This window comes from Salvelinus fontinalis, unplaced genomic scaffold, assembly GCF_029448725.1.
Source record: "Salvelinus fontinalis isolate EN_2023a unplaced genomic scaffold, ASM2944872v1 scaffold_0158, whole genome shotgun sequence".
Classification (NCBI taxonomy): domain Eukaryota; kingdom Metazoa; phylum Chordata; class Actinopteri; order Salmoniformes; family Salmonidae; genus Salvelinus; species Salvelinus fontinalis.
In genome coordinates this window covers 252367-268385 of record NW_026600367.1, presented here as the reverse complement: position 1 = coordinate 268385, position 16019 = coordinate 252367, and the positions used below count along the sequence as shown (strand labels likewise).

General features: G+C 42.7%; 2 protein-coding genes across 3 annotated transcripts; both read right to left on the bottom strand.

The window, feature by feature from the left end:
- Positions 1–379: 379 nt before the first annotated feature.
- LOC129843745 (partitioning defective 6 homolog gamma-like) lies at positions 380–4575 on the bottom strand. Its single transcript, XM_055912325.1, has 3 exons — positions 4240–4575; positions 3469–3691; positions 380–2808 (listed from the first exon to the last, which is right to left on the bottom strand). Exons 1-3 carry the CDS (start codon positions 4417–4419, stop codon positions 1775–1777), a joined length of 1437 nt encoding a protein of 478 aa, XP_055768300.1. The 5' UTR covers positions 4420–4575; the 3' UTR covers positions 380–1774.
- A 159-nt stretch (positions 4576–4734) lies between these two features.
- LOC129843746 (putative 2-hydroxyacid dehydrogenase SE_1879) lies at positions 4735–12067 on the bottom strand. 2 transcript variants are annotated; one of them, XM_055912326.1, is made up of 6 exons: positions 11805–12061; positions 11010–11388; positions 10608–10779; positions 9949–10124; positions 9537–9633; positions 4735–6276 (listed from the first exon to the last, which is right to left on the bottom strand). In XM_055912326.1, the coding sequence occupies exons 1-6, from the start codon at positions 11874–11876 to the stop codon at positions 6123–6125; spliced, it is 1050 nt and encodes a 349-aa protein (XP_055768301.1). In that variant the 5' UTR covers positions 11877–12061; the 3' UTR covers positions 4735–6122. The 2 variants fall into 2 exon arrangements, with proteins under 2 accessions (XP_055768301.1, XP_055768302.1); XM_055912327.1 differs by having other exon boundaries at positions 6229–6276; positions 9507–9633; positions 11805–12067.
- Positions 12068–16019: the final 3952 nt, after the last annotated feature.

Below are 16019 nucleotides of genomic sequence, written 5' to 3'. Positions count from 1 at the left end.
AAACTACAATAAGTAAACATGGCATATCTTCATATTGAATATAGAATACATATAGATTTTTTATGGAATACATATAGAATTCTAGAATTCAAATGGACACATTTGCCTGGTTCAATGAGAGACTTCTGCAGCTCTAAGTATTTCTGGTCAATGCCATTTCCCATAAGCAGAACATTATAACAACAAATATCATACCAGGTCAGAGGTGAGCTCAAGACAGGGTCAAGCATTAGGTACTTGAACAATATTTTTGATAACTTATCAGCAAGCATGGTCTACATCTGCATTGTTGAAGTGGGTCAGGGAGACTGTTTTGTTTCATCTTTGAGTTATCCCTATAGGCCTACTGTAAGCAAATCACAAATCACTGAAACTGTGGTTGATATTTAGCCCACATACTCTTTAATCAAAGCCTGTGGACAAAAGGGCTGAAAACTCACAGAAAACAAATGCCAGTGGCTCACACAGTTCATAATGTCACAGTTCATTATGTCACAGTTCATTATGTCACAATTCATGTCACAATTCATAATGACACAGTTCATAATGTCACAGTTCATAATGACACAGTTCATAATGTCACAGTTCATTATGTCACAGTTCATTATGTCACAATTCATAATGTCACAGTTCATAATGACACAGTTCATAATGTCACAGTTCATAATGACACAGTTCATAATGTCACAGTTCATTATGTCACAGTTCATAATGACACAGTTCATAATGACACAGTTCATAATGACACAGTTCATAATGACACAGTTCATAATGATACAATTCATAATGACATTGGGACACACGTAATGGCTTGATATTTTGGTAAGGGGATAGTTAAGGATTTATTCCTCATAAATGGCATTAGACATATTTATTTAACCAGGCAAGTCAGTTAAGAACAAATTCTTATTTACAATGAGGGCCAATTGTGTGCCGCCCTATGGGACTCCCAATCACGGCCCGGTTGTGATACAGTCTGGAATCGAACCAGGGTCTGTAGTGACACCTTTAGCACTGACATGCAGTGCCTTAGACCGCTGTGCCACTTGGGAGACATAATAGAACCACAACAGTGCTGTAGCTTTAATAATACATTCCCTCTACTCAATGCATCAGCAGTACATATAAAGGACATGTACATTCACAGTATAACAACAAGTGCCAAAACTGGATTTACTAATAATACATAATGGTGTTTCATGACTATTTCCATATTAAATGCTGAGGCGCTCCGCTTTGTGGTTTCACATGTGCTGAGAGACTGACGCTGAGAGGGACAACATTTAAGTGGGTTCTAAAGGTCAGATCCCTGAATTCACAATGAATCATCAACACCCTATTCCCTTTACAGTGCACTACTTGTGACCAGGGTCCAGGTCAAAGCAGTGCGCTATATAGGAAATGGGGTGTCATTTGGGACTCAGCCAATAACAAACGTCTCCTCAGTCTCAAGTATAGAAAAGGTATAACAAAGGCTGGCAGTGTCTGTAGCATAAGAGGTTGGTGGCACCTTAATTAGGGAGGACAGGCTTGTGGTAATGGCTGGAGCAGAATGAGTGGAATGGTATCAAAAACATCAAACACGTGATTTCATCAAACACGTGTTTTATACCATACCATTCACTTAATTCTGGCCATTTTTATGTGCCGTCCTCCCCTCCCTGTGGTTTGTAGTGTTCTAGAATCTGATTGTAGAATCAGAAGGTGATGACCATTCCGTCCTCCCCCCAGCATCGCCCTGTGGTTTGTAGTGTTCTAGAATCTGACAGTAGAATCACAAGGTGATGACCATTCCGTCCTCCTCCACCCCTCCCCTCTGTAGCACCAGGCTGCGTCGTAGCTCTGTCCTCAGGGTGAGCAGGCTGCTGTGGTTAAACACACCTCCATTCATCTCCCTGATGGCTGGGCTGCTGCCATAGTGCTGCTGCAGGGTCAGGTCTCGGTTCAGTCTGAGGTTCAGGTTAGTGAGGCTGGGCTGTGAGTGATAGGAGGTTGAGGAGATGACAGAGTAAGGCCGACGGGGAGGGCGCCGGGTGGATAGCCTAGGAGAAGGCCTAGGACTCTGCTGGGGCTGGGACCAAGCCTGGGAACGGGAGGCTGTGGAGGTGGATGCACTGGAGCGACGGGATGAGTTTCTGAGTCTTCTCTCAATCACAATGTCCAAGTCCTCGTCGCTCTGCAGCTCGTCATCAGTGAAGCTGTAGGCTCCCACACAGATGGGCATGCTGTGGTAACTCTGACAGATGGGCATGCTGTGGTAACTATGGTAGTCTAAAGAGCTGACACTGCCTGAGTTTATCCCCGACATCCAGCTGCCGGTACGCACTATGTTATTACGCTGGTTCACCGGCTTCACCGTGATGATAAGATTGTGACTGTTTGCGATCATCATGTCTGTCACCTGGTCTAACACCTTGCCCATCACCTCAATCCCATTCACCTCTAGCACCTGGTCGTTGATCGCCAGCAGCCCTGTGCTCTCAGCCAGGCCTCCAGGGACCAGCCGTGAGATGAAGATCCCAGGTACCTTCTCCAGGCCGTGGGGAGTCACCCTCACAGTGGTCCCATCCCGGATATAGAACCCCAGGGGCCTCTCTGAGCCCTGGCGGTAAAGGCGCACCCGGCGCTGAGATGCGGGCAGGAAATCTGTGTCAATAATGGACGAGATGGGACGGAAGTCTTGCGGCCTGCTGATGTGGACCGTGGGCCTTTTGCGGTTCACGTCGCCGCGTGGGAGAGGGATCACTGGCACCTTCCTCCGGCGTGTCACAGTGGCATTAGGGCAGAAGGTATTGTCGTCTACTTCCTCTGTGAACAGGAAGTCTGTTAGTACACGTCTTGAAAAGCAAAACTTGTCAAATGCCTCAACTAGTCTAATTACCATAAGGGCTACAATGCAACTAAACGGATGCATTTTGTGTTTTACTGTGTGGGTCAATGTGGGCAAGAAACAACTTCTGACTGAGCACAACAACCAGGGCATAAATCATACTGTCAACATCAGAAAGGATTGCAGCAGAATATGTTCTGATTCACTACAAACTATATAAACAGGAGTTCCTGAGGTTACATAAACAAGGGAAACAAATGTAGTTAGTCCATCATGTTAACAAACATACAAAAATAGCAGCGCACAGCAATTACATGAAAATAAACATAAACCCTGGACAACTAAATGACTTCCCCTTCTGCTGCTGGTGGAGACACACATAAACAACTTTCCTGATGCAAACTCTGATAAATCCCTTGTGAAGAAAGCATGCAAGAAGGATATTTGAATTCCAGTCTCAGTCTTGGATGATATGTTATCTCAGTGTTATTGAAGCCTATCGATGTTACCTGGTTTTTATTACCTTTTTAATGACAGACAACCATCATAACTGGCTTAGTCTTGCATAATTACAGTTAGTTGTGTTTAGGGCTTTAGAGTAAAACAACTGGCTGGTCTGGTCTGTTCTGGGTGTATACCTTGTCTCTGTATGAAGATCCGCAGTAAGGTGGGAGCAGTGGACACGGCCTTGCAGAAGTTGTCATCGTTATTGATGGGTAGTAGCTCTCCCTGGATATCTGCATAGCCAATTATGACATCAATGCTGGTTAGACGGTGCAGGCACAGGATGAGCTTGTAGAAATCTTGGAACTCCCCAGGGTTGGAGCGGTCAATGGAAAACCTTCTGAACTCTGCTCCATACTAAAGACACAATTTTTCGGAGAAACTTTGAACGATAAAGAAAAGCTGTCCTTTCCATACAATTCATTGACCAATGTGATTTTGATATTGAGTGTCAGCAATGTATTAGGCTACTGGACTAAACTAAGATGATATGGAGCAATATATATATATATATATATATACATGTACCTGTAGCTCAGCCAAGGACTGTGAGCAGAAAATCTATCTAGTTTATAGCCATAATATTGGCTATTACATATGCAGGTAATAACACATTACTTATAATCTAAAAAATAATGTTATGACAGGTAAAAATAGAAATTAATGGGTGGATGGACCAACAAATTGATGGTAAACAGATGACCTCATACCATAAAAGCATTAAAAAAACGACAGTAGCCTACACTAGGATGACATATTGGTTGTAGAACTATATATAATTTTAGTCAAGTACCGTTGTTCTTCTATTTATCCGGAGGTCATTGCGCAGCTAGACAGCATCCTCTCCAAATGGAACAATAGTCAGCCCATAAAACAGGATGCCCAACTCCCGCCCGGCTACTTACTTTGCTTTTCACTTCCACTGTCGCACGATACTGCAAAGAAGACTGCGATTTACTTAAGCTCCGATTCATTTTCTTATTCTTCAGAGCCCCACGGGTTCTCTGTGGGTTGTAGACTACTACGTCTGTGGGTTCAGTTTGATCCACTGTCTGCTGCCTGTGCGTAAAGTTACGCTTCTTCATACAAAGCCGTTTTCCCGTACTTCTGCGGGAGGAGTTACTGCTTTCTTCTGTCACATAAAAAGACTGTGTTGTTCCCCGCTGACTGGTGCGGGACCGGGGCAGACGGATTGGGTAAAGTTAACCATCATGACATCACCGCCCCCATCCTTTCCATAGCTTCCCTCTCCTCTCCACCGGAGGACGCAGTTTCTTCTCTTAAGTGCTGTAGGGATTGATTACATTGACCTACTAAATATCTTGTAACCTTGCTTCAGATTGACTAAATATTTATAACATTTGAATTACATATTTGTGACGCATTAATACACAAAATAATACAGATTTGTCAAGTTGTTTATTGTGCAGTTAGAAATAGAGTATGCATAATGCTCTAAACCTTTATAATCAGTGGTTATAATTAGTTAAATCAACAGTCAATATGAAGTGATATAAATTACAGTACATTTCCATGTACTGTATGAGAAGGCATATTCACCATTGAGAAGCAATATATTCCATTTCTATCCAACATTGTATTATCTATAGTGTCATAACTTATATAGAATTGTCCAGGGCGGAGCTATGATTAGGTGCTTATTAATGTGGATGGTGAAGACTTCTCTGATCAGTGACACTGCTGCATTGTGGTGCCTAAGTTTCAATACTAAATATCTTATTTTCCTCCTCTCCTTTCCTTCATCCCCGCTGGATAGATTTACCGCATCGTCCTCCTTCCTTTCACATTCTGCTAGATCAGTGATCGTGGAAGTTAGGACCCTCTAAGGCAGGTCTTCTACAACAATGGTTCCTGAGGGGTCGGCAGGGGGAGTGCGGGGGTCTCCCCCAATTATTATTATTTTTTATTTTTTAAAGGAATTCAGTCCGGCTTTAAACTTACTTTTGAAAGTTGTAATAGTAGAATGCACAAGGTGCAATTTTGAAATAGGGTAGTGCATCATCAGTTCCTCTTGTCATGTCAGTGATTGCAGACCTTAGAGAGCTACTTATAACTTGTCAGAAATGTCCAGATCAACTAGCCTATGTCAGCTAATGTTTTTTTTTCTTTAGGTTTTTTTAACCCATAGGTATTGTTGTAAAAAAAAAATCACACAAATATCACATGAATACACATTAGACATGACAAAATGGGTAGAATTGCAGGAAATAGGCTTTAAACCTGCAACATTCTCTCCACCAACAAGAGGAGTGTGAACAGTTTGTGTCATGAACATTGCTTGTGCCCATAGAAATAGACGTGGCGCGGGATGTTCCCCAAAGCTGGAAGGGGGGCACCCCGAGGGCCGCACTGAAAGTGTGTTGTATTTCCTTGCCGTCAAAATGTGAGAGAAAAAAATAGTCCTTTATCCATCATTTTAGAAATTTGCTCCCTGACTGTGTAGCTTTAATTTCGGGGATTATTAGCGAGCTGGACACAGTCAAGATACTATATGAATGTTTCCTAAATATTTGAGGCTATTCAAACCACCCATGGGCCGGATTGGACCCCCTCGTGTGCCGGGGCCGTATGTTTGACACCCCTGCTCTAAGGCAGCTAGTTAAAACTGGCATGGAGGGTCCAGGGAGATTCCTGAGGAATAGGGTGAAGTTGCCCCTAGATCCCGATTTTGGTTTAAAACTTTGCATTTTGCCCACTAATGGTTCAGGTTAGGATTGGGGGAATGGAAACTGATCCTAGATCTGTGCCTAGAGGAAACTTCTGTGACCTACACCTTGACCTCATCAGGAGGCTGGTTCCCTCCTAGTACTGCCAGGGCGTTGGTCACCATCTTCTCCACCATTATCTGCGTCGTCTCAACGGAGTGGGTCCCTATGTGGGGCAGGATGATGACATTTGGAAGAGCAGCAAGGGGGTGGCCTCTGTCCAGGCAAAAACAAACAGAAATGTGTCATTTGAGGGTTATACAGTGCCTAAAGAAAGTCTTTTCAAAAATGTAACTTGGCCACTCAGGAACCTTCACTGTCTTCTTGGTAGATTTGGCTTTGTGTTGTAGGTTATTGTCCTGCCGAAGCAGGTTTTCCTCTAGGATTTTGCCTGTGCTTAGCTCCATCCTGCTTTTTTTCATCCTGAAAAACACCCCGTCTTTGCCGATGCCAAACATACCCACACCATGCTTGAAAATAAAGAGGCAGTTACTCAGTGACGTGTTGGACTTGCTCCTAACATAAAGCTTTTAGGACAAAAAAGTATATTCCTTTGCCATGTATTATTTTAGTGCCTTTTTGCATACATATACTGTATATGAATGTTTTGGGAAAAATGTATTCTGTATATTTGTATTCTTCTTTTCACTCTGTCGTTTAGGTTATTGTGGAGTCACTACAATGTTGTTGATCCATCCTCAGTTTTCTCCCAGCCATTGAGCTCTGTAGCTGTTTTAAAATTCCCAATGGCCTCACGGTGACATTCCTAAGCAGTTTCCTTCCTGTCCTGCAGCTCAGTTCAGAAGGACGACTGCATCTTTGATGTGTTTGTGTGATTTAATACATCATCCACAGCATCATTATTAACTTGACCAAGATATATTTAAAGTCCGATTTGTTATTGTTACCCATCTACCAATCACTGCCCTTCATTATGAGGCTTTCGGAAAATTCCCTGGTCTTTGTAGTTGAATCCGTGCTTAAAATACTTGACTGAGGGACCTTACAGATGGTGTATGTATGGGGGACAGAGGAAGGGGTAGTCATTCAAACATCATGTCAACCTCTATCTACAACCTCTCACTCTCACACAGAGTGAGTCCATATAACTTAATATCTACAACCTCTCACTCTCACACAGAGTGAGTCCATATAACTTAATATCTACAACCTCTCCCTCTCACACAGAGTGAGTCCATATAACTTAATATCTACAACCTCTCACTCTCACACAGAGTGAGTCCATATAACTTAAGTGATTCCTTAAGCCAAATTTGACTTCCGAACTAATTTAGGCTTGCCCAAACAAAGGGGGTGAATACTTATGAAATTTCTATATTTGAGTTATGTCATTTGTATTAATTTGTAACATTTTCACCTTGACATTATGGCGTACTCTGGAGCGCTTGATGAATACAGGCCTTGGAGGCTAAAAGGAGTCGTCAGGTTTTACAGACACGGCCATTGGTAGGGGTTCAGGGTATCAGTCTAACATTGGTAGAGGTTCAGGGTATCAGTCTAACATTGGTAGGCGTTCAGGGTATCAGTCTAACATTGGTAGGCGTTCAGGGTATCAGTCTAACATTGGTAGGGGTTCAGGGTATCAGTCTAACATTGGTAGGGGTTCAGGGTATCAGTCTTACATTGGTAGGGGTTCAGGGTATCAGTCTAACATTGGTAGGGGTTCAGGGTATCAGTCTTACATTGGTAGGGGTTTAGGGTATCAGTCTTACATTGGTAGGGGTTCAGGGTATCAGTCTTACATTGGTAGGGGTTCAGGGTATCAGTCTAACATTGGTAGGGGTTCAGGGTATCAGTCTAACATTGATAGGGGTTTAGGGTATCAGTCTAACATTGGTAGGGGTTTAGGGTATCAGTCTAACATTGGTAGGGGTTCAAGGTATCAGTCTTACATTGGTAGGGGTTCAGGGTATCAGTCTAACATTGGTAGGGGTTCAGGGTATCAGTCTAACATTGGTAGGGGTTCAGGGTATCAGTCTTACATTGGTAGGGGTTCAGGGTATCAGTCTAACATTGGTAGGGGTTCAGGGTATCAGTCTTACATTGGTAGGGGTTCAGGGTATCAGTCTAACATTGGTAGGGGTTCAGGGTATCAGTCTTACATTGGTAGGGGTTCAGGGTATCAGTCTAACATTGGTAGGGGTTCAGGGTATCAGTCTTACATTGGTAGGGGTTCAGGGTATCAGTCTTACATTGGTAGGGGTTCAGGGTATCAGTCTAACATTGGTAGGGGTTCAGGGTATCAGTCTAACATTGGTAGGGGTTCAGGGTATCAGTCTAACATTGGTAGGGGTTCAGGGTATCAGTCTAACATTGGTAGGCGTTCAGGGTATCAGTCTAACATTGGTAGGGGTTCAGGGTATCAGTCTAACATTGGTAGGGGTTCAGGGTATCAGTCTTACATTGGTAGGGGTTCAGGGTATCAGTCTAACATTGGTAGGGGTTCAGGGTATCAGTCTTACATTGGTAGGGGTTCAGGGTATCAGTCTAACATTGGTATGGGTTCAGGGTATCAGTCTAACATTTGGTAGGGGTTCAGGGTATCAGTCTTACATTGATAGGGGTTCAGGGTATCAGTCTAACATTGGTAGGGGTTCAGGGTATCAGTCTTACATTGGTAGGGGTTCAGGGTATCAGTCTTACATTGGTAGGGGTTCAGGGTATCAGTCTAACATTGGTAGGGGTTCAGGGTATCAGTCTTACATTGGTAGGGGTTCCGGGTATCAGTCTTACATTGGTAGGGGTTCAGGGTATCAGTCTTACATTGGTAGGGGTTCAGGGTATCAGTCTTACATTGGTAGGGGTTCAGGGTATCAGTCTTACATTGGTAGGGGTTCAGGGTATCAGTCTTACATTGGTAGGGGTTCAGGGTATCAGTCTTACATTGGTAGGGGTTCAGGGTATCAGTCTTACATTGGTAGGGGTTCAGGGTATCAGTCTAACATTGGTATGGGTTCAGGGTATCAGTCTAACATTTGGTAGGGGTTCAGGGTATCAGTCTTACATTGGTAGGGGTTCAGGGTATCAGTCTAACATTGGTAGGGGTTCAGGGTATCAGTCTAACATTGGTAGGGGTTCAGGGTATCAGTCTTACATTGGTAGGGGTTCAGGGTATCAGTCTAACATTTGGTAGGGGTTCAGGGTATCAGTCTTACATTGGTAGGGGTTCAGGGTATCAGTCTAACATTGGTAGGGGTTCAGGGTATCAGTCTTACATTGGTAGGGGTTCAGGGTATCAGTCTTACATTGGTAGGGGTTCAGGGTATCAGTCTAACATTGGTAGGGGTTCAGGCTATCAGTCTTACATTGTTAGGGGTTCAGGGTATCAGTCTTACAATGGTAGGGGTTCAGGGTATCAGTCTTACATTGGTAGGGGTTCAGGGTATCAGTCTAACATTGGTAGGGGTTCAGGCTATCAGTCTTACATTGTTAGGGGTTCAGGGTATCAGTCTTACATTGGTAGGGGTTCAGGGTAGGTCACATCCAGTGCAGCGGCTCGGATCACTTTCTTCTGGAGGGCTTCCACCAACGCATCTTGGTCTACAACAAGGCCTGTGAAAACGAATGCTCCAATGTTTATTACATTTGTTATGGCGAGTTAGAGTCTGATCACAATAACTATAGCGTGAATCTAACTTTAGATCCTTGTGTGTGGCTCACATTTTGTACAATGCTCTAATTTACACCAATGCATGATTTACGTGAAAGTTGTAAGTTCATCTGCCCATAGATCTCAAGTCAGGATTTAGTCTTATGTGTGTCAGGTCCATAGATATAGAATCACTGATTTACTGCTACGGGGACACTCATAATGACCTGAATGGGGAGGGCCATTCTACTTATTCTAACTCTATGGTCTGGTTATACCTCTACTGATGTTGATGAGAGTGCTGGTAGGTTTCATCATGGCTAGTTCCTTGGAACCGATCAGTTTCTGGGTGGCAGGTGACAGGTTCACCACCACCATCACAAAGTCTGACTGCTGGAGCAGATCCTTCATGTTGGCACAGTACATCGCCCCCACTGCTCTCTCTTCCTCTTTCCTGGAAAGAAAGAAAATATGAAAATATAAGTAAAGAAACCACAATCACATTGTCTTTAGAATAAATTAAAGATTAAAGAAGTCTGTTTGGGTACAGAGTCTGTGTTACAGTGAGTTTAGAGATAAATCCTTAGTTTGAATAAGTAAATGAGTAGTAAATGAATGAACAGGGTGAATATGTAGCTTTCAGAATCACACAGCAGACCCATGTCTAAAACTTAACCACAGCCATACTACTGTCTATAACAAGGTCCTGCATCACACAGCAGACCCATGTCTAAACCTTAACCACAGCCATACTACTGTCTATAACAAGGTCCTGCATCACACAGCAGACCCATGTCTAAACCTTAACCACAGCCATACTACTGTCTAGATTGAATAACGTCCTGCTGATTTAATTTGACCTGCATTTGATGTACTTTTGATGTAAAGTGTCTTTGAGTGTTTGGAACGTATGTCAAATAAAGTGTATTATTACTACCTGCGGTTCCTGTTATGATAGAGGATCTTCATATCAAATGCCTGGGCCCTCCTGGCCACCTTGTATCCTATCCTCCCCATACCGATGATGCCCAGGGTGGCCCCGCTGACGTCCATACCCATGGAGCTCTCTGGCAAGTTCTCATTGTTGTGGGTTAGGGAGTAATGGTGACCTGTAGGAATATGATAAGGAATAGAAGGGGTTTCATTCTCTCACTTTATGGGCGGGTTCCCCCGGAAACAGATTAAGACTAGTCCTGGATTAAAAAGCACTTTCAATGGAGATTCTTCATTGAACATTCTTTTAAATCCAGAATTTGGCTTCATCTGTGTATGGGAAACTGGCCCTATATGTTGAATGAGAAACAACTAACTCTGAGTCTCTAACATACAGTAGGCCTACCTTCGACGATCTTCCTTGCAGACGCCAGCATCAGACCCATCCCGATGTCGGCAGTGGCGTTGTCAACAACATGAGGGGTGTTGCACACCTTCACCCCAAAGCTGTTGATCATGGGTATGTCCAGATGGTCCACTCCCACCCCTCCGTTAACCACCACCTTGAGGTTAGGCAGAGACTGCATCAGACCTCTGTCAACTTTCAGGGCAACGCTCCATACAAATACTGCTTTGACCTTTCCTGACAGATTCTTCTGGTCTAGCGGGAATGTCTCGTATGGGATAATGGTGAAGTGTTTCTCGACAACAGGTGCAAAGCATTTGTAGATGCCTCCAGGCGCTCCGAATGTAGTGGCCAGTATGCAGGGCTTCTCCATGTTGATCTGAATGAGGATAAAATCAACCATAGTATTTGAATGATTCTATATATATTCTATATATATTCTAATCATTCTATTTCAATGGCATTCAACATAACGTTTATGGAACAGTACACGGAGAAGAACGCTTTGGATATCCTATAATCGTGTTTTCTGTTTTCACAATTGTTTCAAAATGTAGAATACAATAGAGTAGTTATTTCAGAATGCAAATGCATTTTAACCAATTCTAAATTTCCAAAAGATCATTCACTGTTTAAGTAAACTTTCTGCAGGTTTAACGGTCAATCTACTGTATGTCAAGATTCGTCTGCAACAGTCGGCTATCAAAGCTCAGAGGTCACTACGTAAACAAAATAGTCTAAAGAAACATTTGCTTCGTCAAAACATGATCATAAAAGTATATTTCACTTCCTTACCAGTTGGGATATTGTGCGCGTTCCTCCAAATGACAACAGTGGAGTCTTCAATCTGTGTATCAAATGGAACATGTCATGTCTGTCTGACAGCCAGGCGCGATTAATCCACTACCGTTTCACCGATGAAAGGAGGCTTTAGTCTGTGAAATATTCACAGAGCTCTGTACAACATGCCAATGGGAAGAAGATAAACATTAATCCACTAACCCACTCTGTCCTAGATAACAGAGTATGTAGCGACAGATAATCAACTCAAGAGAGATAGAGTTCTAAAACTTCTCTCTCAAATGAATAACCTCATTCAAACTGTGTGTGGTATGCATTAGTGTGTTTACATGTTGACTTCGTGTCATGTTTATGTCTAAAACATCTACATCAGACTGTCCTAAAAAATCATCATCATCAGACTGTCCTAAAACATCAACACCGGACTGTCCTAAAACATCAACATCGTCAGACTGTCCTAAAACATCAACATCCGGCTGTCCTAAAACATCATCAACATCAGACTGTCCTAAAACATCAACATCAGACTGTCCTAAAACATCAACATCAGACTGTCCTAAAGCAACAGCAGACTGTCCTAAAGCAACAGCAGACTGTCCTAAAACATCAACATCAGACTGTCCTAAAACATCAACACCAGACTGTCCTAAAACATCAACATCAGACTGTCCTAAAACATCAACACCAGACTGTCCTAAAACAACAGCATCAGACAGTCCTAAAACATCAACACAGACTGTGTGTGTGTGTGTGTGTGTGTGTGTGTGTGTGTGTGTGTGTGTGTGTGTGTGTGTGTGTGTGTGTGTGTGTGTGTGTGTGTGTGTGTGTGTGTGTGTGTGTGTGTGTGTGCGCGTTAGCTTCATGAGAATCAGAGTTTGTATTGTTATTTTTTTTATTTTCTTGTAATGACCAAGATGACTAAAAGTAAATAAGTGCAGTTCCAGTCAGCCTGTCCATATGTCCAGCAGGGGGCATACTACACACACCTCCCACAGAGCTACAGATCTGCCTCATTCATTTCTAATGATCAGCTAAAGGGCAGGGAGTATTCCTCTGGTCATGTTATAGTGCCCTTCCTTACTTTTCCCAGAATGACTGACTGAGTGATTTACTGAGTGATTTACTGAGTGAATGACTGACTAAACGACTGAATGAATGACTGAGTAAATATTATACTTTACTGAAATAAATGTTTTCTTAACTCTATTTTCTTAAAACTTCATTGTTGGTTAAGGGTTTGTAAGTCAGCATTTTAAGGTGCTTATTCGGCAGCATGTGATAAATTAAATTGGATTTGAGTGAATGACTGTCTTCTTTTAGTCAAACAGATGCAACTCATTTCCGTTAACCTGTTTGGGCCCTTGTGCCTCATACCTCACATGCCATGCACAATCTTGGTGAATTCACACACCTGCTATTCCTATCACTCGTTTATTTCCCTTCATGGATTTTAAAGGAAATGATTTGTGTGTATGGAAACTTTTTCTAGCCCAAATGCTTGCCCCAATCCTATGCTTTAAACCCCTGACGACGTGAAGAGTGTGCAAGTGCACACTCCTGGAAAAGGGTGCAAAATCGGGACGCAACCATTCAGAAGTGAGAGAGGCAGCTCAAGTTCTCTACATGGATCCTCCCTTCCTTTTGCCGGCTGGTTCAGTGACAGCCTGGCCCCAGGCAGTCACCCCTGTGTCGGCCCCATAATTAATGCAGGTGTCCAATGCCCCCTATGGTCTTCTGGGCTTGGGGCCCGTCTCAAGCATCTCGTCAAAAGTAGTGCACTACATAGGGAATAGGGTGCCATTTGGGATACAACATTAGTCTCTTATAGAAGGCTGGTGAAATATCTTTCTATGGGCTGAAGGGACTTGAATGGTGGTTCCTGGGGGGTTTAAGAGGCCCTGTCAGTATAATCAGGCCCCAGATGTAATCCCTGAAGGACTGTGTCTGTAGACAGACAGTAGAGGCCCTGTCAGTATAGTCAGGCGCCAGATGTAATCCCTGAAGGACTGTGTCTGTAGACAGACAGTAGAGGCCCTGTCAGTATAGTCAGGCCCCAGATGTAAGCCCTGAAGGACTGTGTCTGTAAACAGACAGTAGAGGCCCTGTCAGTATAGTCAGGCCCCGGATGTAAGCCCTGAAGGACTGTGTCTGTAGACAGACAGTAAAGGCCCTGTCAGTATAGTCAGGCCCCAGATGTAATCCCTGAAGGACTGTGTCTGTAAACAGACAGTAGAGGCCCTGTCAGTATAGTCAGGCCCCAGATGTAAGCCCTAAAGGACTGTGTCTGTAGACAGACAGTAAAAGCCCTTTAAAGCCCAAACTGTTGGTCTGAGGCCTACTATAGAATAACACAGCTTTACAACACTAAAAGTTTATCTCTACAAATGGAAAACAACATGCTTTAAATCAGCGTTGAAGGACAACAGTCCCTCTAATGATGCTGCTGAAACCAGTCTATAAATCACCAGAGGGTTTGTGTTGTATAAAAAGGCTAAGCTCAACATCAAAATAAATAAAATATGACTGTAACATATTAGTAATGTGTGTACGGCCTTGGGCCACAGCTAGATTCTTGTCTCAAAAGCCCCTAAGAAAACATACAGGAATGTATTGGGATTCTGAAAAATATTAGAAAAAACTGGAGGGACTCCTGCAATGATCAGTCTAGATGCTTGTAAATCAAAGTGCCTCTTTGGGCCCGTCCCAAATGGCACCACATTTCCTTTATAGTGCACTACTTTTGACCAAAGCTCATAGGACTGGTCGAATGTAGTGCACTATATAGGTAATAGGGTGTCATTTGGAATACAGATTATATTACCAATTTATAGCGAGGGATAATGGTCAGTTGAGTTGAAGGATGTGGTTGACTGCAGGGCCTAATGAATTCTGCATCAGCTCCAGTCAGTGGACCTTTAGAGGCTGACTACCAGATCATTTATCAACTCAAGTCTAAACGCCAGTTCACATGATTGTAATATGGGGTCCACCTTAGCCTATACACTTGAAATCAAGTCGTCATGACAAACGTCACCAACCATCCTGTCCCGTCCCCCCCCACACACTTTAAATAAACCAGTGAAATCATTAGAATGTGAATATAGACATTAATAGTCTACAACCTCCCCCTTTCTTTCCTCATTCGCAGTCTAACAGTAGGCTCTCTGTTTCTAATTTAGAAATGTAAACTAAGGTCCTCATTTAGACAGGCTTTGAGGACCTGCCAAACTTTCTTTAGCATTGTCCTCATGCAGCTGCATGTACTTTCCTTCTCAGTTTATTCCTGCAGAGAGACATGACTCCACCCCTGCATTAGTCTCTCTCTCTCTCTACCCCCCCTCTCTCCCCCCCTTTCCCCCTCTTTCATGTTCTCTCTCTCTCTCTCTCTCTCTCTCTCTCTCTCTCTCTCTCTCAATTAAATTAAATTTAAGGGCTTTATTGGTATGGGAAACATATGTTTACATTGCCATAGCAGGTGAAATAGATAATAAACAAAAGTGAAATAAATAAATCATAATTAACAGTAAACATTACACACAAAAGTTTCAGAGGCATAGAGACATTCCAAATGTCATATTATGGCTATGTACAGTGTTGTAATGATGTCTCTCTCTCTCTCTCTCTCTCTCAATTCAATTCAATCTCAGTTTAAGAGCTTTATTGGCATGGGGAATGTATGTTTACATTGCCAAAAGAAGTGAAATAGATCATTAACAAAAGTGAAATAAACAATAATCTCTCTCTCACGTTCTTGTCTGTTGGTCAGAGTGATTTCAAGAGGAGGTGTTGGAAATGCCGTTTTTTCCCAGTTTCTTATTTGACACCAGACTCAATATAACTCCATGTAGCATGTTTATCTCACACTCAAATCAATACATATATAGACTGTGTAGCCCTTGTTGTGCAACTCAAAAAATAAACATTGTCATTCTTATGGTAAATACATTGTGGCCATTTAATTACAATGTTAGCGGCTACATTGTTTGTATTTTTAACTTGGTTATTATGTGCGCAGTCTTTAATGATAGGCCTATTTTAATAGTTTTTTAATTATGAATAAAGGAACATTACAATAATATAGTATATTGCATTGTAAATGTTATTTATTGATACGGAAATCATTTAGGAGGGCCCGTCCATGGATCTTCGAGGGATGTAACGCGACACTGCTCCTCACGCCAGATGACAGTGTTTGTATTTTCACCCAGT